The sequence below is a fragment of the Microcaecilia unicolor genome, chromosome 2, assembly GCF_901765095.1.
Source record: "Microcaecilia unicolor chromosome 2, aMicUni1.1, whole genome shotgun sequence".
NCBI lineage: Eukaryota > Metazoa > Chordata > Amphibia > Gymnophiona > Siphonopidae > Microcaecilia > Microcaecilia unicolor.
Window position 1 is genome coordinate 78,510,795 of NC_044032.1, and position 24,156 is coordinate 78,534,950.

Consider the following 24,156-nt stretch of genomic DNA (forward strand, 5'->3'; position numbering starts at 1 on the left):
CGGACGTTACGTCAGGCGAGGGCGGGACACAGAAGGAAGGAGTGGCCTGCCACTGCTTGCTGCGAAGGTGAGGGAGGCACTTTAAAATCAGTTCCAGGAGCGACGGCATTTAAAATCAGTTCCAGGAGGGCAGGCCAGACTGCGGCGGCGCCAGGCCCCCCCCCCCGGAGGCCCGGGCCCGTGGACTTTTGTCCCCCCTCTCGGCGGCCCTGCGCATGACTATCATTTCACCTTTCTAGACACAATTTTCTTAGCTCTAGAGTGCCCACTGATTCATACTTACTGTGACATGAGACTTGTACACGTGCAGATTCTTTTCAATGATGTCATTGTTGTATGTTTATTTAAAAAATTTGTTTCCACTTTTAGAAAATGAGTAAAGGTAGTTGAAGTAAACTTTTTATTCTACTAGAAAAAAAATCTGTTTTAACACCCATATGCTATTTCTAAACAGTGCATGTGGTTTCCCATACAAAAGCTATTTCTACAGTACTAGTGCTGTTCTTCCTTTTTGGTAGTGCCAGTAACTGTCTTTTAAAACTGCTTTGGCCTCACTACATTACATTATTCTATTTCACTCAGCCTTTACTCTAAGTTTTTTTTTTTTTTTTTGCTTTCATTCACAACTTTGTACTTTCTTGTATACATTCATTCTTGCATCTTATACATTCATATGTGAACTCCACATATTTTCTAAAAACACTCAAACATTCCATATATGTATACTCTTCATCTTTCTTCACACAGGACACATTCATAGTACAGTACATTCTCAGGACTTTATGGATATCAGAAGCACTGGTTCAATTAGTATAAAGCCGTCAAGAAAACCTTCACAAACAATTCTACACATCTGCAAATTAATTCAAGAGAAAACTTGTGCTCGTAAAACTGAGATGAAAACTCTACAATTTGCTTCTCAGTTATCTTCAATAAATGTAATAACAAAAGTTAGTAGAAACTCAATACTTAGCTAACAATTTGTAATGGTATTCTAGATTATTGTCCATTGCTCTCTGGTTTACACTATGTAAACATGTCAGCGGACCCTTAGAACATCTGCTGTCCTCTGACTGACCCTTGTATTTTGTGCATGCTCTGTTGCTTTATGTTATATAAACAGTTTTGTTCAAATCAAGCAGTATACGCGTGATTGCTATATGCTCATTGAGAGGAAAACCCATAAAAGGAATTAAGCAAAGTATGCTCATCTGGGTCATTGTCATCTGACCCAGACAGGCAGGATGTGAATAATGAAGAAACATCATTATTTAGCCAGGCTATAAAGTTCTAGGAATCGAAGTCTCACCTCCGGGGTTGACGAACCTATCAAAGAATTCCTGTAACATCACACTTGACTTTCCCTGTTGGTCAGAAGGGTTTTCCAAGCCTAAGTTGAATGAAGTGACTGAGCCAGGAGGTTGTCATTTGTTGCGGTGATATATTATTATTATTATAAGCTAGACATCTATTGCATTTTCTGTTAAAAATGTGGTACCAACTGCAAATAAACTAAATACAATCCCCTATTGGATTGGGATTACTAAAGAGAGTGAGTCCCTGTGAGGAGTCATTGAGGGGAGTGACTGGGAGGAAGCCCAGCCCATGGGAGTGTTTATGAAACAAAGGGACCCTTTAACCAAACCGTGTAAGCATCTACGCACACCCAACACGTGCCAAAATGGAGTTACCCCTGCCATCTGTTGTCCTGGTGGTCTACTGTCTTTTTCAGGGAACGTGTGATCCCCAGTTGCTCCTGGCTCATCAAAATTGCTGTCACGACTTCCCTCAGCAGCCTCACAAGACTGCCACAGAAGGTAGTGGCAACCATTTTGAAACTGGAACTAGCATGGGTAGGAAAAATCCTCAGTTACTCCTACCCATGCAGTTCAAATCTCAAAATGGATGTTGCCACCTCAACCAGTAGTCTTGCGAGGATGCAGCAGGAAGTTTTGGCAGCCATTTTGAGTGTGGAGCTGGCAGGAACAGGCCATTAGACCACCAGGGTTTTGAAGGTAGGCCTGGGGAGGGCAGGAGTTTTGAGGGGTAGGGGAACGACAGTTTCAGTTTCAGCCAAACTGAATTGGCAAATTTCAGCCACAGATTCAGTTACAGCCAAAACTGAAAACTTCGATTTTAGTTACCGTCTACTGGCTGCTCCTAGCCAGTTAAATCATTTCTGTAGTGCTATTCACTGATATTCAGTGGCACTTAACTGGTTAGTACCACTGAATACCAACATTAACTGCTAAACTAAAAACCAGCTATTTTTGTGAGTGGTCCAGAGATGGATTCAGCACTTATGTATTCAGACAAATTGGACTCCATAAAACACAGTCCTATCTTTATTCAGTTTCACTTAGGAGCCCTTTCACTAAGCTGCGGTAAAAAGGTCAAACAAAGAAATGGCCGTGCAGTAAGTTAACACTTGCCAAGTGACCATTTCAGGGCTAGCAGTTACCGGCATCCAGTGAGGTGGCAGTAAGAGCTCCCACGCTAACAGGACAGCATACAGCACTGCCCGATTACTGTCAGGTAACCCCTGCTCTAGAAAATCAGATCTGATTCTATATAGCACTGGAAATGGTACGCGCTTGAGGTAGAATTACTGCCAGCACCCATGCTGGGTTGGCGGTAGTTCCGGGTTGCCACGCGGCAACCCTTTAGTAAAAGGACCCCTTAGACAGTTAAGTGCTGAATATCACACTTAACCACATAAGAGAAAGCTGGCCACATAAACCCGGATATTCAGTGCTTGTGCATGGACATGGCCTGCATTAATTATTCAGACATAACGCCAATGGCGGCCAAATAAATGATGACCGCTGCTGGCTGAATATTTTACCCTTGAGTTTTCAGCCAAAAAGAGTTGTCAGTTGCAGTAACACTACTTGTTCAATCATCTTCCCTGAAAAAATTAGAATAACAGAAGCAGAGTTCTCTAGGAACCTATTTTTCAAGTGGATATGCATTGTTCTTTCTTGTAGGATGCCACTGACAATTAAATTAACTCCTGTGCAAAGGGGGAAGTTCTTTAAATAGCACTGAGATTTAGGCATCGAAAAGACTGGCACCCAACCTTTATTGGCATAGCTTGCAGATTATGCCCAACTTTTGGCGTCAGACTTGCAGCTGATAGAAACAGATGGAAGCCCAGCACCCAAAACTAGGCATGGATTAGCCAAATTCTATAACTTGGTGCCTTACTTAGGGGAACACCCAAGACCCTTCCCATGCCCCTCCCATGGCCTCACCCCTTTGCAATTGTGTGCTATAAAAGTTAGGCCGCAAGTTATAGAATACCATGCAGGGGAGATCTGCATCTTACTTCAATTAGACACCAATTAGCACCAATTAAGTACTTAATTGGTACCTATTACCTCATTAAGTCCCACATGCATCTCAGATCCACGGACAAATTCTGGTGCCTACTGCTATATACAGAATCCAAGGGAAAGTGTGTGCAGTATGCCATTTTAAGCTGCATTAGGCATGCATTAACTGAAAGGGTCCTTATGTTACTATGATTACTTCTCCTAGTGACTCATCAAATCACCTTCTCTGGATTCTCTAAAGGTTGCTGAAATTTGTCTATCAAATTTTGGGCATCATCTTCAGACGTGTGTGCAATATAACTATTTAGGTGTCCCTTTTACCAAGCTACGGGAAAAAGGGCCCTGCGCTAGCGGTGGAGCTGTTTTTCCCATGCTTTTAGTGCAGCAGGTAAAAAAGCTCCCAGACACACATGGCCATGCAGTAAGAGAACTCTTACCGCATAGCCATGTGGCGGGGAGCCATTACCGTCACCCACTGAGGTGGCAATAAGAGTTCCCGTGCTAACCCGGCGGTAACCGTGCAGCATGCACCGATGCCTGATTACCGCCAGGTTATTACTGCGCAAGCCATTTCAGGGAGGGTTATTTTTCCCCCAGAAATGGCGCACGCTTGGGGTGGGACTACCGCTGGTGGTTACGTTGGGCCAGCGGTAGTGTTGGAAGAGCATGCAGTAAGCCCATGTTGGGCTTACCGTCGCTCGTTAAAAGGGCCCCTTAATGAGTCAATTAACACCAATTATTGGCAATTTGGATTTGTGCATGCTTCTGCTTTAACACACTTCTGCCTGCATGCTATTCTATAAAGTTGCAAACCAAAATTGTCTTGTGCAAAGCCAAAAGGGGGAATGGCCATGGGAGAGGCATAGGTGGTTCAGGGGTGTTCCCATACTCCAGGGTTGGGCGTGCAACTTGCTCACCAGGTTTCACATCAGCTTTCCATTGGTGTAAATCCGTGCACCCAAAATTGGTCATGGGAATCAGCACTAAGTGCTCTTCTATAAAGGGCATGTGGTGTGGAGTGTCTTTTATAGAATGTAATTTCAGCACAGATCTTTCCAGTCCCTAACTTTCCGTGGAGGCTCCTCCTAACTTTCAGCACCATTTACTAAATCCAGCTCCATATATAGTTTTAGGGCCAGGGATCTACTCGGTCAGTCACACAACACTATACTCATGGACTCTTCCAGTATTTACAAGGGGTTTTTTTAAATTGCTATTTTTAGTTTCTTTTTGACTGCCTTGTATTTTTCTCTTCCTTTCTTGACCTCAAGGCTAGTACTTTAAGCCTGCTCTTCACTCTGCATAACCTGGTTTCCCATCTAGGATAAGTAGCAAAAGAGAGGGTCCAAAAGTACAAAAACCAAGACAGGAAAAGAAAGCACAAAAGAGCCCTCAAGACTGGAACAATTGAGAATCTTTGAATGCAATGGACCCGACACAGGCCATGTTTTGGTGCAAAAGAACACCTGCATCAGTGGATTGTTGGAAACCTGTTGTATAGCCCGATCCAGTGTGGTTAGAAGGACCATTTTGGATTTTTTTAACCATTGCAGAGTATATTATTTGACCCGAGGCAGGCGTTCTTTTGTGCCGAAACACGGCCCATGTCGGGTCCATTGCATTAAAGGAGTTTCCATTGTTTCAGTCTTGAGGACTCTTTTGTGCTTTCTTTTGGTGTTCCCATCTAGGATAGGCATCACAGCAGCATGGTTGTCTGGTCCCAAATGGCCAGCCAAAGTTGCATTTGCAGTGGCTTTGTCTCTTATTAGCACTTTTTGTTTGTCATAAAACTATACAGAAGGTTTGTGTGTGTTGAGAATCATGCATGAAAGCCTATTTCATTTGCACATTTCGCCTTTCTTAATATGGAGCGCTTGGAGTGAATCCACACACAAAAAAATTGAAATATGAGCAAGATATACATAGAACTAGGTCAGCATTAAGTGTTTGTTGAACGAGTTGCAAGGATTCTACAGTGGAGGAATGATGAACCAGCAGAAACAACTTGGAACAAAAAAAATATACAATTAGTGGCAAAAGCTACAAACATAAGTATGGGCCAGAGTCCAGCCAGATGAAGAACTGGAATGTGGATGAAAGATTTGTTACTCATTACAAATCAAGACACTGTTCTGTACTAAGCCTGTCAATTATTTGACTATTCACATAGGGGTTATTTCAACTAGAGCAAACAGGCTGGTGAATAAAAAATATTTGCTATACCAAGCCAGAACAGGGCCTAGTCAAGAAGCAGAATGGAGAGAATTGGATGCAAATGAGTTTATAAGGAACCATTTCCAGTCTATTCTAATCTAGGCCATATCATTTATTGGCTAATCACATTTTCTAATCCATCTAGTGTGTAAAGTTACTCATGTTACTTCAGTCATCTATAGAAAATGGTGGAGCAACTACACAGAGTATATGGCTGGGCTGTAATGACAGCCAAAAATGCATATCCACACTGCCATATTTGCATACTTTCCAAAATGATTAATTGCCTCAGCTTCACAGGAATAAATTTAAAAATATTACATATTCCAAAAAAATGTCCCAAAACAAACTTTCAGTGTGGTAACAGGCTGCAAAACAAGAGGAACTGCAGGCATACAAGGTCAGAATGTGTTTAAAAGTAAACACTTTCTCCTAGCTACATAATCTATACTCCACACCCTTTGGGGATGGGGGTATATGATCAGAAAGAAAACAAAGGACACAAGTTGGATGGATAGGGCAAGAAGACTATTAATTGGATAGAGATAAAAGGAGAAAGAACTTATGAAGGGGGAAAGAAAGGACCAGGGATGGTGGGAGAGGAAGACCGAGGTTGGGGGAGAGAGAGAGAGAGAAGAGGGAGGGAGGCATTTGAGGATGGGAAGGGAGGGAATCCAGGAAGCTGAATGTTGTAAAAAGGAGATATAATGTCAGAGAAGGGTAAAGATCCCCACAACTGCGATCAGCAAGACAAAAACCGTAAGGACATGGAGCCCACTTGAAGAACCAAAGAGTCTATTATAACCAATGTCTGTAGCACCGACCAATGCCTGTGTCAGTGAATTTTGCTCTGTGGTTTTTGCAGCTAAATTTATTTGCTAGCTGATTGAGGCTTTGAATCAGTGTCATTTTTCCCACATTGAACCAGCAATATATCCCATTTGAGACCCCAGACGTGGGCATTGTTTTTGACGAAACGTGGCTGTGTCAGGTGGCTTGGTCTGTGCTACAGATGCTCGTTATAATAAAGTCTCTTTGGTTCTTCAAGTGGGCTCTATTTCCTCACTGCTTTGTGTTAGAGAAAGGAGATGAAGGAAAGCTCATGGGAGAAAGGAGAGAAATGAAGGTGTCAAGACAAAGAAAACAGGAAGGAAAGATAGAAGCAAAAGAAGAGAACCAAAAGAAGAAGAGAAAGTATAAAAATATCTACTCTAAATTTTTGACTGGTTCTCAAGAATCAGTCTCCTTTGAAGAAATTGCTGTTCTCAATCACATCATGTCCTTTCAGCCTATTTCAAGAGCAGTAAATCCACAAGGGTGGAAAAGAACAGCAATGTCCCACAAAAAATCTATGGAGCAAGGGGGAGTGGGAACAGAACCAGGCCCTTCCAAAACCAGACCGAGGACATCTAATATTTCAAATATGAAGTTTATTGAGGAACGACTCTACAAGGTACTCTGTTTCTGGCACAGGAAGTGCCTTCCTGTGCCGAAACAGGGTACCTTGTAGAGTGCCTTCTTCAGGAGTCTTGGTACTTGATCTGGTAAGACTTGTACTTGAATAGAGACTCTGGTGAGTCGCGTGCTGGTCTTGAAAAAGACCCTTGGTGCGCAGTGGAAAATATGGCTTCTAGATGCTGCTAAATAAAACTTAGAACAGTCTTGCAAGTGAGCAAGTGCAAAGTGATGCATGTGGGAAAGAGGAACCTGAATTATAGCTACGTCATGCAAGGTTCCACATTAGGAGTCACGGACCAAGAAAGGGATCTAGGTGTCGTCGTTGATGATACGTTGAAACCTTCTGCTCAGTGTGCTGCTGCGGCTAGAAAGCAAATAGAATGTTAGGTATTATTTGGAAAGGAATGGAAAACAAAAATGAGGATGTTATAATGCCTTTGTATTGCTCCATGGTGTGACCACACCTCGAATATTGTGTTCAATTCTGGTCGCCATATCTCAAAAACGATATAGTGGAATTAGAAAAGGTGTAGAGAAGGGCGACGAAAATGATAAAGGGGATGGGACGATTGCCCTATGAGGAAAGGCTAAAGCAGCTAGGGCTCTTCAGCTTGGAGAAAAGGCGGCTGAGGGGAGATATGATAGAGGTCTATAAAATAATGAGTGGAGTTGAACAGGTAGATGTGAAGCGTCTGTTCACGCTTTCCAAAAATACTAGGACTAGGGGGCATGCGATGAAGCTACAATGTAGAAAATTTAAAACGAATCGGAAAAAACTTTTCTTCATTCAACGTGTAATTAAACTTTGGAATTCGTTGCCAGAGAATGTGGTAAAGGCGGTTAGCTTAGCGGAGTTTAAAAAAAGGTTTGGACGGCTTCCTAAAGGAAAAGTCCATAGATCGTTCTTAAAAGGACTTTGGTAAAATCCACTATTTCTGGGATAAGCAGTATAAAACCATCCTAATTATTAAACAATAGACCGAACATGAACAAGACAAAACCGATCTCTCATTACACGACTGACTAACCCACGGCTTTTAATGAACAAACACAATCACGTCTACCCTAATGTCAATACCTATGCAATAACATAATGTTGATGTATTCTTCTACCATGTATGTTGATGTATTCTTCCACCATGTATGTAAGCACCTGATGTCAACATCATTTGCAATTCTATGGACCAGAAATGGTAATCGCCATTACGGCAAATGTAAGCCACATTGAGCCTGCCAATTGGTGGGAAAATGTGGGATACAAATGCTACAAATAAATAAATAAATAAATAAATAAATAAATAAATAAAATGTTTTGTACTTTTTGGGATCTTGCCAGGTATTTGTGATCTGGATTGGCCACTGTTGGAAACAGGATGCTGGGCTTGATGGACCTTTGGTCTTTCCCAGTATGGCAATACTTATGTACTTACGTACTTGCCAAATCTGAAACACAATATGTTATCAAAATCTCAGTACCTAACAAACAGATCCTTATTCAGACACTTAGCCTTGCAGTCACACATGCAGAACAGAGATAGCCCATCTTCAAATTCTTCAAAACTTATTCTGAAATCCCAGGAAGCTAGACTCTGCATGCAGCACAATACCAGAAAAACAGAAAGAAATACGTTTCCTCCTATACAGTGCAAAATAAGACAGCAGATGTAAATTCTCAAATTGGACATATTCCAAACACTAAAATGAAAATAACATGATTTTTTTTCTGATCATGTTGGTTCTAGCCTCTAATTCTGCTGTTCTCTGTCTGTTCTCTTAACTCCATTTCCAGGGCTTCCTTTCCATTTATTTCTTTCCTTTCCTCCTTTCTTTTTCATTTCTTACCCTACATCCATAAGTAAAAGCTGGGTCCTCCACACACTTTACTGGAGGAGATATAGAGTGGATCCAGTTTTTGCCTATTTTCTCCAACCATATGCAGTTTTTTTCGTCTCTTCCCTTTCCCTCATCTCCTTCCTGTCTTCCCTCCCCTCCATCCATGTCCTGCAATTCTCCTCTCTCCTCTGCCCTCCCCTCTATTCATCAATGCCCACTAATTCTCCTCTCTCCCCTGTCCTCTCCTCCATCCATGTCCAACAATTCTCCTCTTTCCACTGCCCTCCCCTGCATCTATCTATGCCCAGCAATTCTCCTCTCCCTCCATCCATGTCCAGCGCAATTCTCCTCTCTCCCCTCTCCTCCATCTATATCCAGCAATTTTTCTCTCTTCCCTCCATCAATGTCCAGCGCGATTGTCCTCTCTCTCCCCTGCCCTCTCCTCCATCTATCCATCCATCTCCAGCAATTCTTCTCTCTCTCCTGCCCTCCCCTCCCATCCATGTCCAGTGATTCTCCTCTGCCCTCCCCTCCCATCCATGTCCAGCGATTTGTCCCAGCTCCCACCTGCCCCCTTTTCAGCCCCTGAGTTCCAGCCTTAGCCCCCTTCTCAGCTGCTGCTAGTTCTAATTTCAACCCCAGCCCCCCACCTGCCCACCCTCTTCTCCCGCAATAGCCCCCTTTTTGTTCCGGCTGCCCCACGTTTACATCTTGTATCCCAAAGTCAAAGCAGTAGCAGCAGCAGCAGACAGTAAAAGAAGCAGACTCTCTTTGAGCTTTCCCTCCCTCAGTGTCCCGCGGAAACAGGAAGCTACATCAGAGGAAGGCGGGACACTGAGAGGGAAGGGAAGGGAAGGCTCGAGGCAAGCCTGCTTCTTTCACTGCTGCTGCCACTACCACTTTGACTTTGAGGTACAAGATTTAAATGTGGGGTGGTAGGAATAAAAAGGGGGCTGTCACAGGATCTGAGGCGGGCAGGTGGGGACCAAGGGGCTGGAACTGTGAGTCGCCTGCAGCGGTAAGCATGGCATGTGGCACCCTCCAGAGGTCAACGCCCTCCTGCCATGCTTACCACACTTACTGGGTTGCGCCGGCCCTGCATTTCATGGGCATGCCACAATTTACAAGCACTGTTATAGAATATGCCCCTCTACACCTAAATCTGCACACTAGTATTTATACTACGTTTTCCTTGGTGTAAATAAATGCACGTAGTTTTAGGCACTGGAATATCAACTAAGCATATTCTACATGCGGTGCCTAAATCTAGGCACCTCTTGTAGAATACAGTCAAGCGGAAAATTGTTCTGTGAGTGTAGGAGTAGCCTAGTGGTTAGTGCAGTGGACTTTGATCCTGGGGAACTGAGTTCAATTCCCACTGCAGCTCCTTGTGACTCTGGGTAAGCCACTTAACTCTCCATTGCCCCTGGTACAAAATAAGTACCTGAATATATGTAAACCGCTTTGAATGTAGTTGCAAAAACCTCAGAAAGGCAGTATATCAAGTCCCATTTCCATTTTTCAGGCACCATATTTAGAACGTAGCCCTAGCGCCAGGTTAACAGTTAAGCACAAATTCTATATTGGTGATAATACATGTAACTACCGTTATAGAATACTAGTGTAAGTCCACAATTGCGTGTCAAACTTTAGGCAAGAACACTTACATTAACTAAATGGGCTGGTTTAAATGTTTGCATTTAACTGCTGTCAGTTAGTTATATAACTGGTAGTATTCTATAACCTGTGCGCATAGGTGCTAGGCATGCCCATGAACCCCATGCCCTGCCCATGCCACCCCAGGACTACGTCTCCTTGCAGTTGTGTGCTATGGATTTTGTTCACTCAATCTGTAGAATACCAACTAAGGGCAGTTGCATGTGTACAGAAAATGTTTATTCCTTTTAAAAATTAGTCCCTATGGGCCCCTTTTACCAAGCTGCGGCAAAAAGGGGCTGGTGCTGGAGTCAGCAAATGTTTTACACGCGCACCGAGGCCCCCTTTTACCGTAGCTGGTAAAAGGGAAATCTCGCCTTCCTGCAGGAAATGGCCGTGCGGCAAGTAAAGCACTTGCCACACGGCCATTTCGGGGGGGGGGGGGAGGAAGCCCTTACCGCCACCCACTGAGGTGGTGGTAAGGGCTCCCGCATTAACCCGGTGGTAACCGGGCAGCACGTGGCACTTCCCGATTACTGCTGGGTACACTCCGGAGCTACAAAAATAGCGCCAGAAATGACAGCACGCTAGGGGTGGGAAGTACCGCTGGGCTGCTGTGGTAGCCCAGTGGTACTTCTTGTATAGTGAGCGGAAAGCCCGCATTGGGCTTTCCGCCGCTTAGTAAATCAGTCCTATGTATCTAATTTCAAATACAAATCCATTTTCAATGGTCCTCGACATGGACTATGTTTTTGCAATGCTGAATCAGGGAGACCACCCAGTAACAATTTCTAAAACTCTGAATTCATATTTTATCAAAATATTTAAATGAGACTGTGTGGACTTTGGCTCGTGAAAGTTAAGAATTTGCTGCTTCAGTTGGTTTTGAACTTCAGTGCCTGAAACTTAAGAACTTGCAGTTCAAGACAAATACCTGTGGATTTCTTCACTCCTATGCAGCCTGCTTTGTTTGAATTGAATTGGAGAGCACTGTTTTGAATTAGATACCATCTAATTCTATAGTCTTGTGTGCACAACTCTGGGCTTAGTGAACAAAATGGCATGGATAGATTATAGAATCATGAAATTTAGGGTCCCTTTTACTAAGCTGCACTAAGAATTGGCCTCAGTGCACTCTTATGTGGGTCTTTCCCATCATTACGGCCATATTTACTGTGCCAGTAAAAAAAAAAACCTTATTTTGCATTAATTTCAGTTGTGGCATCGCCCCCCATCTTTCCCTCCCCAACCCCCTTCCCTGAAATTACCTTTTTCTTTTCTTTTTTTGTTTTTCAAAAGAAGGCAGCGGCAGTAACTCCAATAGGCTCCATGCCGCTGGTCCCAGCCCCTTCTCTCTACTGTGGATAACCCGTCTCTGAGGAAACAGGAAATTATGTCAGAGAGGCAGGTCACCTACAGTAGAGAGAAGGAGCCAGGACTGGCGGCAGGGCAGCCTATAGGAGTCGCTGCCACTGCCTTCTTTTGAAAACCAAGAAAAGAAAAGAAAAAGATAATTTGGGGGAAGGGGGTTGGGGTGGAGGCAGAGGAACCAGGGTGTCAGCTCATTTTCTGCCTCAGGTGGCAGATTGTCTTGGGCCACCCCTGGTCGTGCACTAATGTTAAAATTAGTTTAATGGTGTGGCCATTTTTTTTAAATGACCATGTGAGCACTTACTGCTACCTATTTAGGAAGTAGGAAGGGCTCCCATGATAACTGTTCACTAACCAGTTAGCACATCTACATTGTCACATGCTAATGAAGAAACACCCACTCTCTGCCCTTGACAATCCCCCTCAAGAAAATAAATACAAAAAAATAATTATATATGCTTAGCATGTGTACATGACAAAACTAACACAGGATGCTTTGGCGATTTTTGCTGTGTTGGGCACGCATAAAAATACAAAATCATGAAAAAAAAATAAAAAAAATAAAGATCACATCCCATAATATAAACCCAAACAAAATTCTGGTCCCAAAAATGGACCAAGTAAAGTCGGCCAAGTGCTCGTCAGGGACGCCCTTCTTTTTTTTATTATCAGCCGAGGACATCCATGTGTTAAGCACACCCCAGTCCCGCCTTCGCTATGCTTCCGACACGCCCCCGGGAACTTTGGTCACCCCCACGACAGAAAGCAGTTGAAGGCTTTTAAAATCGATTTGGGCGACCCTTGGAGAAGGATTTACTGTGGGATGTGCTGAGGCTTCCTGAAGTAAAAGCCTAATCTGTGCATACAAACCAAGTTGTAAAAAGTGTCTATTTTTCTTGGAGAGGGTGTGCCTGGGGGCAAAGTGTGGCTATATGAGCACGAATTGGTTAGTGCAGCCACATAACTGATTAGCGTGGGGTTAGTGCATGGGCATTTACTTTGGGATTCTATATATCGTGCCTCGATTTCCAGGCGGAAATCAAATCATATTCCATAGCAATGCGCATAACTTAATTCGTTAACAAGCTAATCAATGCTGATTGGATATTAACAAGTAATCAGAATTAATCGGCACTAATTAGAATTTATGAACTCTACTTGCTAAAGGGCCCTTTTACGAAGCAGCAGTAAGCCCACCGTGGGCTTACCACATGCTAATCTGGAATTACCATCGAGCTACTGCAGGAGCCTGATGGTATTTTCCACCCTTAGCACATGCCATTTCTGGCAGTATAAAAATACGACCTATATTTGTAGCGCCAGAACTTAACTGGCGGTAATCGCTGCCAGGTTACTGCCGAGTTAGCGTGGGATCCTCTTACCGCCATCTCAATGGGTGATGGTAAGGGATACCCCTGAAATGGCTGCACGGTAAGAGGTTTCACCCGCACAGCCATTTCTTTTTCTCAAACAAAAAGGTAGCCTTTTACTCACTGCGGTGAAAGGGGGCTTCAGCGAGCATCAAAAATACGCACTGATGCTGGCACAGGCCCCCTTTTACCACAGCTTAATAAAAGGACTCCTATGTGCATTCATAAGCACCACCATACTGGGAAAAGACCAAGGGTCCATCAAGTCCAGCATCCTGTCTCCGACAGCGGCCAATCCAGGCTTCAAGAACCCGGCAACCCCCCCCCCCCCCCACCAAAATATATATATTTAATAATGTTATAAGTACATAAGTACATAAGTACATAAGTAGTGCCATACTGGGAAAGACCAAAGGTCCATCTAGCCCAGCATCCTGTCACCGACAGTGGCCAATCCAGGTCAAGGGCACCTGGCACGCTCCCCAAACGTAAAACCATTCCAGACAAGTTATACCTAAAAATGCGGAATTTTTCCAAGTCCATTTAATAGCGGTCTATGGACTTGTCCTTTAGGAATCTATCTAACCCCTTTTTAAACTCCGTCAAGCTAACCGCCCGTACCACGTTCTCCGGCAACGAATTCCAGAGTCTAATTACACGTTGGGTGAAGAAAAATTTTCTCCGATTCGTTTTAAATTTACCACACTGTAGCTTCAACTCATGCCCTCTAGTCCTAGTATTTTGGATAGCGTGAACAGTCGCTTCACATCCACCCGATCCATTCCACTCATTATTTTATACACTTCTATCATATCTCCCCTCAGCCGTCTCTTCTCCAAGCTGAAAAGCCCTAGCCTTCTCAGCCTCTCTTCATAGGAAAGTCGTCCCATCCCCACTATCATTTTCGTCGCCCTTCGCTGTACCTTTTCCAATTCTACTATATCTTTTTTGAGATACGGAGACCAGTACTGAACACAATACTCCAGGTGCGGTCGCACCATGGAGCGATACAACGGCATTATAACATCCGCACACCTGGACTCCATACCCTTCCTAATAACACCCAACATTCTATTCGCTTTCCTAGCCGCAGCAGCACACTGAGCAGAAGGTTTCAGCGTATCATCGACGACGACACCCAGATCCCTTTCTTGATCCGTAACTCCTAACGCGGAACCTTGCAAGACGTAGCTATAATTCGGGTTCCTCTTACCCACATGCATCACTTTGCACTTGTCAACATTGAACTTCATCTGCCACTTGCACGCCCATTCTCCCAGTCTCGCAAGGTCCTCCTGTAATCGTTCACATTCCTCCTGCGACTTGACGACCCTGAATAATTTTGTGTCATCGGCGAATTTAATTACCTCACTAGTTATTCCCATCTCTAGGTCATTTATAAATACATTAAAAAGCAACGGACCCAGCACAGACCCCTGCGGGACCCCACTAACTACCCTCCTCCACTGAGAATACTGGCCACGCAATCCTACTCTCTGCTTCCTATCTTTCAACCAGTTCTTAATCCATAATAATACCCTACCTCCGATTCCATGACTCTGCAATTTCTTCAGGAGTCTTTCGTGCGGCACTTTGTCAAACGCCTTCTGAAAATCCAGATATACAATATCAACCGGCTCCCCATTGTCCACATGTTTGCTTACCCCCTCAAAAAAATGCATTAGATTGGTGAGGCAAGACTTCCCTTCACTAAATCCGTGCTGACTTTGTCTCATCAGTCCATGTTTTTGTATATGCTCTGCAATTTTATTCTTAATAATAGCCTCCACCATCTTGCCCGGCACCGACGTCAGACTCACCGGTCTATAATTTCCCGGATCTCCTCTGGAACCCTTCTTAAAAATCGGAGTAACATTGGCTACCCTCCAGTCTTCCGGTACTACACTCGATTTTAGGGACAGATTGCATATTTCTAACAGTAGCTCCGCAAGTTCATTTTTTAGTTCTATTAATACTCTGGGATGAATACCATCAGGTCCCGGTGATTTACTACTCTTCAGCTTGCTGAACTGACCCATTACATCCTCCAAGGTTACAGAGAATTTGTTTAGTTTCTCCGACTCCCCCGCTTCAAATATTCTTTCCGGCACCGGTGTCCCCCCCAAATCCTCCTCGGTGAAGACCGAAGCAAAGAATTCATTTAATTTCTCCGCTACGGCTTTGTCCTCCTTGATCGCCCCTTTAACACCATTTTCGTCCAGCGGCCCAACCGACTCTTTGGCCGGTTTCCTGCTTTTAATGTATCTAAAAAAATTTTTACTATGTATTTTTGCTTCCAACGCTAATTTCTTCTCAAAGTCCTTTTTTGCCCTCCTTATCTCCGCTTTGCATTTGGCTTGGCATTCCTTATGATCTATCCTGTTACTTTCAGTTGGTTCTCTTCTCCACTTTCTGAAGGATTGTTTTTTGGCTCTAATGATTTCCTTTATCTTACTGTTTAGCCACGCCGGCTGACGTTTAGTCTTTTTTCCCTTTTTTCTAATACGTGGAATATATTTGTCCTGAACCTCCAGGATGGTGTTTTTAAACAGCATCCACGCCTGATGCAAGTTTTTTACTCTGCGAGCTGCTCCTTTCAGTCTTTTTTTTACCATTTTTCTCATTTTGTCGTAATCACCTTTTCTATAGTTAAACGCTAGCGTACTTGATTTCCTAGTTTCACTTCCTTCAATGCCAATATCAAAACCGATCATATTATGATCACTGTTATCAAGCGGCCCTCGTATCGTTACCCCCTGCACTAGATCATGAGCACCACTAAGGACTAAGTCTAGTATTTTTCCTTCTCTTGTCGGCTCCTGAACTAGCTGTTCCATGAAGCTGTCCTTGATTTCATCAAGAAATCTTATGTCCCTTGCGTGTACAGATGTTACATTAACCCAGTCTATATGCGGGTAATTGAAATCCCCCATTATTATTGTGTTGCCCAGTTTGTTTGCGTCCCTGATTTCCTTTAACATTTCCGCATCCCTCTGTTCGTCCTGGCCAGGCGGACGGTAGTACACTCCTATCACTATCCTTTTCCCCTTTGCACATGGAATTTCAATCCACAGTGATTCCAAGGAGAGTTTTGTTTCCTGCAGAATTTTCAATCTATTTGATTCAAGGCTCTCGTTAATATACAATGCTACCCCTCCACCAATCCGATTCACCCTATCACTACGATATAATTTGTACCCCGGTATGACAGTGTCCCACTGGTTATCCTCCTTCCACCAGGTCTCAGAGATGCCTATTATATCTAATTTTTCATTTAGTGCAATATATTCCAACTCCCCCATCTTATTTCTTAGGCTCCTGGCATTCGCATATAGACATTTCAAACTATGTTTGTTGTTCCTAAGTACATCATGCTTAGTACTTGACAGTATTAATTGGCAATCTTTTGTCTGATTTTATTGTTATTTAAAGATACCCGATCTACTACAATCTCTTTTGCAACCTCACTATCAGGATACTCTATCTTCCCTGTTATGGTGATATCTTTGAAAGATACCTTATCCCGAACCATGCTCTTTTGAGCGACTGTCGGCCTTCCCCCCATTTCTAGTTTAAAAGCTGCTCTATCTCCTTCTTAAACGCCGATGCCAGCAGCCTGGTCCCACTCTGGTTAAGATGGAGCCCATCCTTTCGGAATAGGCTCCCCCTTCCCCAGAATGTTGCCCAGTTCCTAACAAATCTAAAGCCCTCCTCCCTGCACCATCGTCTCATCCACGCATTGAGACTCTGGAGCTCTGCCTGTCTCTTGGGCCCTGCGCGTGGCACAGGTAGCATTTCAGAAAATGCTACCCTGGAGGATCTGGATTTCAGCTTTCTACCTAAGAGCCTAAATTTTGCTTCCAGAACCTCTCTCCCACATTTTCCTATGTCATTAGTACCCACATGTACCAAGACAGCCGTCTCCTCCCCAGCACTATCTAAAATCCTATCTAGGTGACGCGTGAGGTCCGCCACCTTCGCACCAGGCAGGCAAGTCACCAGGCGATCCTCACGTCCACCAGCCACCCAGCTATCTATATGCCTAATGATCGAATCACCCAGTACAACAGCTGTCCTAACCTTTCCCTCCCGGGCAACATTTGGAGATATATCCTCGGTGCGAAAGGATAATACATCCCCTGGTGGGCAGGTCCTGGCTAAAGGAGTACTTCCTACTTCACCAGGGTGATGCTCTCCTTCTAGGAGACCTCCCTCCTCCAAGGTAGCACAGGGGCTACCTGACTGGAGGTGGGACTTCTCTACAACATCCCTGTAGGTCTCCTCTATGTACCTCTCTGTCTCCCTCAGCTCCATCAAGTCTGCTACTCTAGCCTCAAGAGAACGGACACGTTCTCTGAGAGCTAGGAGCTCTTTGCATCGGGCACACACATATGACACCTCACTAATTGGGAGATAATCATACATGTGACACTCAATGCAAAAGACTGGATAGCACCCCTCTCGCTGCTGGACTGCTGACTCCATCCTAGTGTTTTTTGAGTTTTTCCGTAATTTAAAACTTGCTAAAGTATCAAGGATATCAGCCTATCACTAACTTACAGTTCCTCCTTTAAACCCCAATCTTCAAGTTCCGAAAGCACAAGCAAAATTTGTTCACTTACCAGAGAAATATCCTCTTCTCCCAGAACTTATTAGAAGGAAAGCTTGAGCAGAGGCCCCGAGTGGATCGGAACGGACCTGGGAGTCACTCCGGCGAAGGCTCCGAGGATATGCAGATGAGCTGCAAGTCCTCCACAGTACCTGAGAAGGCAACCGGTGGGAGAGCTGGGCACCTCTCAACCAAGAAAAGGCTTACCAGGGGTTAGGCCGAAGCCAGCATTCCTCCCCCTGAGGGTCACCTGATCCTGGCTAAGAAGTACCTGGTAGCTCTGTTCAATGGACTTTTCTTTCAGGAATCTGTCCAAACCCCCCTTAAACTCCATAAGGCCAGCTGCTGTCACTACATTCTCTGGTAACGAGTTCCAGAGTCCAACTACACGCTGAGTAAAGAAAAACTTTCTCCTATTTGTTTTAAATCTACCATATTCTAGCTTCATCTTATGTCCCCTGGTTCTATTATTTTTTGAAAGTATAAACAAACGCTTCACATCTGTCCGCTCTATTCTGTAATAGGGTACATATAAATTCTTAAGTTGCATACCCCCAGATTCTGTATATTGTGCCTAAAGATCGGCACCAAACTCAGCATGGCTTCTATAACAACGTGCGTAGTTTAACAAGCTTAACAAGCTAATGAGCGCTGATAACAGCACTTAACAAGCAATAATGAGCACTAATTGGCACTCATTAGAATTTAGGCACACAACTCGCTAAGTGTATTCTGTAACAATGTGTGCCAAACTTCTAATGTGCGCAGGGAAAAGGGGGGATGGTTATGGGCAGCGAAATGGGTGTTTCGTGGGCATTCTAAAATTTACCTACCAAGTTACAGAATATGGCCTAAGTGCCTAAATCTACTTGCTGGGATTTATGCCATGCTTTTGTTGGTGTAAATGGATGCGAGTAGATTTAGGCACTGAAATATGACCTAAGTATATTCTATAACTGGCACCTAAATCTAGGCACCAATTATAGAATTAGCTTAGTCGGTACTGATTTCAGCGCCAGTTTTTTAGGCGCCATTTATAGAATCTCCCCCATAGTGGTTATGGGAGTGGAATGGGCAGGTCATGGGCATTTCTAAAATCTATGCATGTTGTTATAGAATACACCCGCGCTGCGCCTAATTTAGGAATCAGGATTTATACCAGGTATGAGTTTGCATAATTGACTGTGACTACGTTTAGTTGCGTGGAGCAGCACTCTGTATATTCTATGACGTATGCCTAAATTAAAGCATACTCTATAGACTACGCTTTGATTTCCTTGTGGAAATCAAGGCACGATAAATAGAATCTACTACTACTACTAATCATTTCTAAAGCGCTACTAGACGTACGCAGCGCGATACACTTGAACATGAAGAGACAGTCCCTGCTCGACAGAGCTTACAATCTAATTAGGACAGACAAACAGGACAAACAAGAGATAAGGGAATATTAAAGTAAGGATGATAAAATAAGGGTTCTGAATCTAGCCCTTACTGCCTAAAAATATGTGGCAGTAAGGGCTCATGTGCTGATTTTTGGTAATAGCTGTGTCCTAATGGCAACACTAGCACGTCTTAAGTAAATAAAACCTCTTAAATCACACAAAAACAAAAATAAATAATAAATATACGTATAAAGTGAGAATGGCACTCACAACATAGTGCCTGTGATTACTTATGACCATAAAATCACCTGTCAATCACTAAATTCAATCATCACACGATAAAACCCTGCTTAACAAAATCACTTTCAGAGTGTAAAAAGTAGGAAACTTAGCTTAATTCAGTTGAATGTTCTTCAATGAGGGAAAGGGAAATAAGACTTGATACGCTGCCTTTCTGCAACTACATTCAAGGTGGTTTACATAGTATCTACAGGTACTTATTTGTACCTAGGGCAATGGAGGATTAAGTGACTTGCCCAGAGTCACAAGGAGCTGCAGTGGAATTCAAACCCAGTTCCCCACGATCAAAGTCCACTGCACTAATAAATAGGCTACTCCTCCACAGTCAGTTTTTTCAGGTTTTCAATCATTTGAGCCACTATTTTTTTATTATAGTCCCTGTTTCATATTTTTGAACATTGGCACGTGCCATTCATTTTTGGAAAATGGAAAATCGGCCATTTTCCAGCTGCAGTAAGAATGGCCTTAGCACATGGGAAGAATCTACCTAAAGGCATGCTAAGGCAGTGGTGTGCTGAAGCCAGCTTGCGCAAGCTAATTGTTAATTTTTTAAGAATTTTCGGAGCCAGTTGTTAAAGTAGGTACTTTAACAACCGGCTCCCAAAATGGCCCTGTCGTTGTCCTCTTCCTCCCTTGTGGCTTCTGCTGTGCATCTCCTCTCCCTAGTCCCCACTGCCCGCCCCCCTCTCCATACAACACCTCTCTGGCTGTGCGCTCACTCTTTGTCGTTCCTCCCACACCTTCTTTTTGCCGGAAAAAAATTTTTTTTAAGCAATTTCAGCACATCAGCAGGAACAAGCTGCTTCAGCCAATCCTGGGGGCATTCCTTCAGCCAATCCCAGGGGCCTTCCTTCAGGGTACGGGACAGGCTGAAGGAAGGCCCTTGGGATTGGCTGAAGCAGCTTGCTCTAATCGAAGTGTGCCAGCATTGCTTAAAAATTTAAAGGTGGCAGAACAGAAGATGCAAGAAGATGTAAGCCCTCCATGGCTGCTGACAGAGCAGAGGGGCTGCTTGAACCTTCCAGGAAGCTGAAAGGCTGCTTACTGCAGCTCCCCAGGAAAGTGTGAGAGGTGAGCTGTGGGAGCAAGCAGTGGGCTGTGAACTGTGAGCTGAGACAAGAGGAGGTGCAAAAAGGGAGGTTATATCAACGTGATTACAAAATCAGTTTCTATTCTGGTTAAGCGCACCAGAAGGCGCTAAGGGGCAGGTGAAAAGATCAATTGTGTTTGTTTACTTGTCTGGTGGTTCTCCCTGGGTATAAAACAGTTTAATAGGTTCTAAATGTTTACTGAAGGTTTTCTATAATTTTACCAAGATCTTGTCAGATAGTTAATGCATACTGTTAAGAAGTTTTGCAATGATAGGGAATAGTCATTGTGATTTGTTTGTACTTCCTTGAAGTCATCTTGTTTAATTTTTGTGTTTTTTTTATGCAGTTGCATTAATTTTGGTTTTAGGAATGAACAATACTTTGAAATAGAAAGCAACTGATAAAATACTAATTAACTTGCTGTACTGAACAAGTTACAGATTAAATGAGCTTTTACTGCAATTATAGTTTTGGAGAACTGCATATGTTTGCTAAAAACTTGAGCTAGGCTGACTGTGCAAGCATATCTGTTAACTATTTTGTATGAAATTTTGCATTATTAACTAGAGCCATCTAGTTATGTAAGTGAATTTGGTTAGGAATGTGTGGAAACCGTGGTGTGCTGGAGCTGGCTTGCGAAAGCTGTTTAAGTTTTCAAGAATTTTGGGAGACATTGTTAAAGTAGGGCTTCCCACTCCAACCCACCTGTGGCTACTATAATAACTGGCTCTCAATATTTGGGCTCAAGCCCTATCCTGAACTCTCTTTTCCTTTTGCTGGCAGGGATGCTGAAATAGACTTCCACCTTTGCTGGGACTTTGAGCATGTGCAATAAGTCCCAGCATTCTGCTCAGAGCCAGAAACAAGCAGTGTTGAACAGTCTATTTATGTAGCTGGTGGGGCTTGGCATCCCTGCCAGCAAAGATGTGCCTAGTGTGCCTGCACGGTGGGGGGGGGGGGGGGGAGAAGGGGGAGAGGACTGCGTGACCCTCCCCAGAAAGCCCCCCCTTCTCCAAATTGAAGGGCTGCCTACGCCTAGAGAGAGAGTCTGTTGTGCTAAGGCCACTTTTTTACCACAGCTTGGTAAGTGCAAGTGGCAGTGCCTAAATGCTGATGGCATCATAGCATCTAACTTTAGGTGATCTGTAGAGAATTTACCCCATAGGAACTACTTTTAAAAAGGAATAACATTTTCCCTCAAATTCTATAAAAGGTGCTAAAAATTGCATGCGCAAATTTGGGTGTGTGCCCAAATTTAATTGAATAAATAGCCAGTTAGCACCGATAATTAGGCCCTATCAATTATCGGTGCTAATTGGCATTAATTAAAATTTACTTGTGGATCCAAAAGGGGTCGCAGTCATGGGAGGGTCATGAGTGGATCAGGGGTGTTCCCACAATTTATGCACGCTGTTATAGAATAATTTAGGCGCAGAGATTTACGCAGGGTATTATTAGTGTAAGTAGCTGCACCTAAAAGTGCGATTCCTGGCGCTGTGCTATTTTTTTTGCACCATTTTATTGAATTTAGGGGCCCTTTTACTAAAGGGTTGGCATGTGGCAAAGGGCTTGCCACGCACCAATCCAGAACTACCACCGGGCTACCGCAGGAGCCCAGAGGTAGTTCCCACTCCCAGCATGCACCATTTCCGGTGCTACAGTAATTTTTTTAGATTTTTGTAGCATCAGAACTTAACTGGTGGTAATCGATTATTCCATAACGGACCCTAGGTGCCTAAGTTCTGGTCATAGTACATGATCAAGTATCCCATAGTACATAATCAAGATTATAAGGCAGGCATTAAAATATAAAAGTAAATATGAAAAGGCCAGATGTTCAAAGCATTTCTCTCATACCCATACTGGGTTGCACCAAGGGTCTATCTACGCCAGTATTCTGTTTCCAATAGTGGCCAATCCAGCTTACAAGTACCTGGCAAAATCCCAAAATGCAGTAAGATTCCACGTTACCTTCTTCCAGGGATAAACAGTGGCTTCTCCTGGATCATTCACCTTAATAATGGTTTATGAACTTTTCTTCCAGAAATGTGACCAAGCCCTTTTTAAATATAGCTATGCTAACTGCTTTTACCTTATCCTCCAGCAATGAATTCTGGAAGTTAACTATGTATCGAGTGAAAAACAATTCATACCATTCCGTTTGCTTTTTTGGCTGACGCCGCACAGAGCACAACATTTCAACATATTGTCCACTATGACAAAATCAAAATTGCCGCGCGTCCATTTTGGGTCTGAGACATTACTGCCAGCCACTGACCTAGTGGTAAAGACTCACGTGGTAACCGGGAGGTAATGACCTACATATGTCAAATGCCACTTGGCGTGCATCCATTACATGCGTCTGAAAATAACATTTTTTTTTCGGCTGCACGCCAAAAAATGAAATTACCACAAGAGCCACGCAGTAGTCAGGCGGTAACTCCATTTTAGCAGTCATTGGGTGTGCGTACACGTTTACACGGCTTAGTAAAAGGTCCCCTTGGTCACTTTGCTCAATGTTCCCATTTCCAGATCATTTATAAACAAGTTAAAAAGCACCAGGCCCAGAACAGATCCTTGTGGTGTTCCACTATTTGCCTTCCTCCACTGAAACAATTGGCCATTTAACCCTACTCTCTCTTCTTATATTCACAAGATGGGGACAACCATTTAATTACCAGGAAGACTTATCATACAGAAAGAAGGTCTCTCGTACCTTTCTTTTTCTCTTTCTTTGTTGGTATCCTTGTTATTGTAGGCAAGTCAGGCTGGGCATTAACACTAGTTTCTACTTCTGTTGACATGATGGGCGGCCAGTCTCACAACTCTACAATCACTAAATACTGTGATGGTTCCAATTTAGTAGGAAAACCTCTGGAAACGATCTTCAACAGGTTGGCATAATCAGACCTACAAATCAAAATATATACATTTAAATAATTATAACACAACAACAACAACAGGAATTAATAGCTGCTCCTGTCTATCAAATGGCTTAATCTTCTGTTTACAAGACACTTTTGGATTAAGGCACTAGCACTACAGAAGGACGATAATAATACAAAACTTGTTTCTATAAAACATTAATTTTTTAAATTTTATTTTACTTTAATTATAATTTTCAGCAAATTAAAAGTTCTGAAAAATGGCTTACTACATTAATCATTCAAAGCCTCTCCAAAGTAAAATAAGATAAGAAGTAAAAATTGTTATGGTAGAGAGGATCAATATAATAAAAAAGAAAAGAAAAGAAAAGAAGCCTTCCTAGACCACTATAATTGCAGGAGTGGCTAGAAAAAAACTTAAAAGAGGCCATTTAGGAAAATTTAAACTAAGAAAAGACTTTAAGAGCAAAGAGGGTTTTCTCTCTTTGTCTAAGCAGCACAATTTATGGCAGCACCAGCATGGTTGTCATCATCACTAAATAAAAAAGTCAGCATAGTTGGTGTGGGGTTTTTAGCACTGCACATATTCAAAGCCTGACGCCTTTCAGCCCCTAAATATGGAGCAGAATGTGGCAGGACTGAGCATGCA

At 43.2% G+C, this 24,156-nt stretch overlaps 1 protein-coding gene across 5 annotated transcripts in view; it reads right to left on the minus strand.

The window, feature by feature from the left end:
- The window catches only part of DAB2 (DAB adaptor protein 2), a 179,915-nt gene that overhangs the window by 108,001 nt on the left and 47,758 nt on the right, over positions 1–24,156 (minus strand). For all 5 annotated transcript variants that reach the window (XM_030193076.1, XM_030193073.1, XM_030193070.1 and 2 more), the window contains exon 2: positions 23,339–23,532. In XM_030193076.1, the coding sequence (XP_030048936.1) occupies positions 23,339–23,426 (88 nt within the window). In that variant the 5' untranslated portion in view covers positions 23,427–23,532. The remainder of the gene's footprint in view (positions 1–23,338; positions 23,533–24,156) is intronic.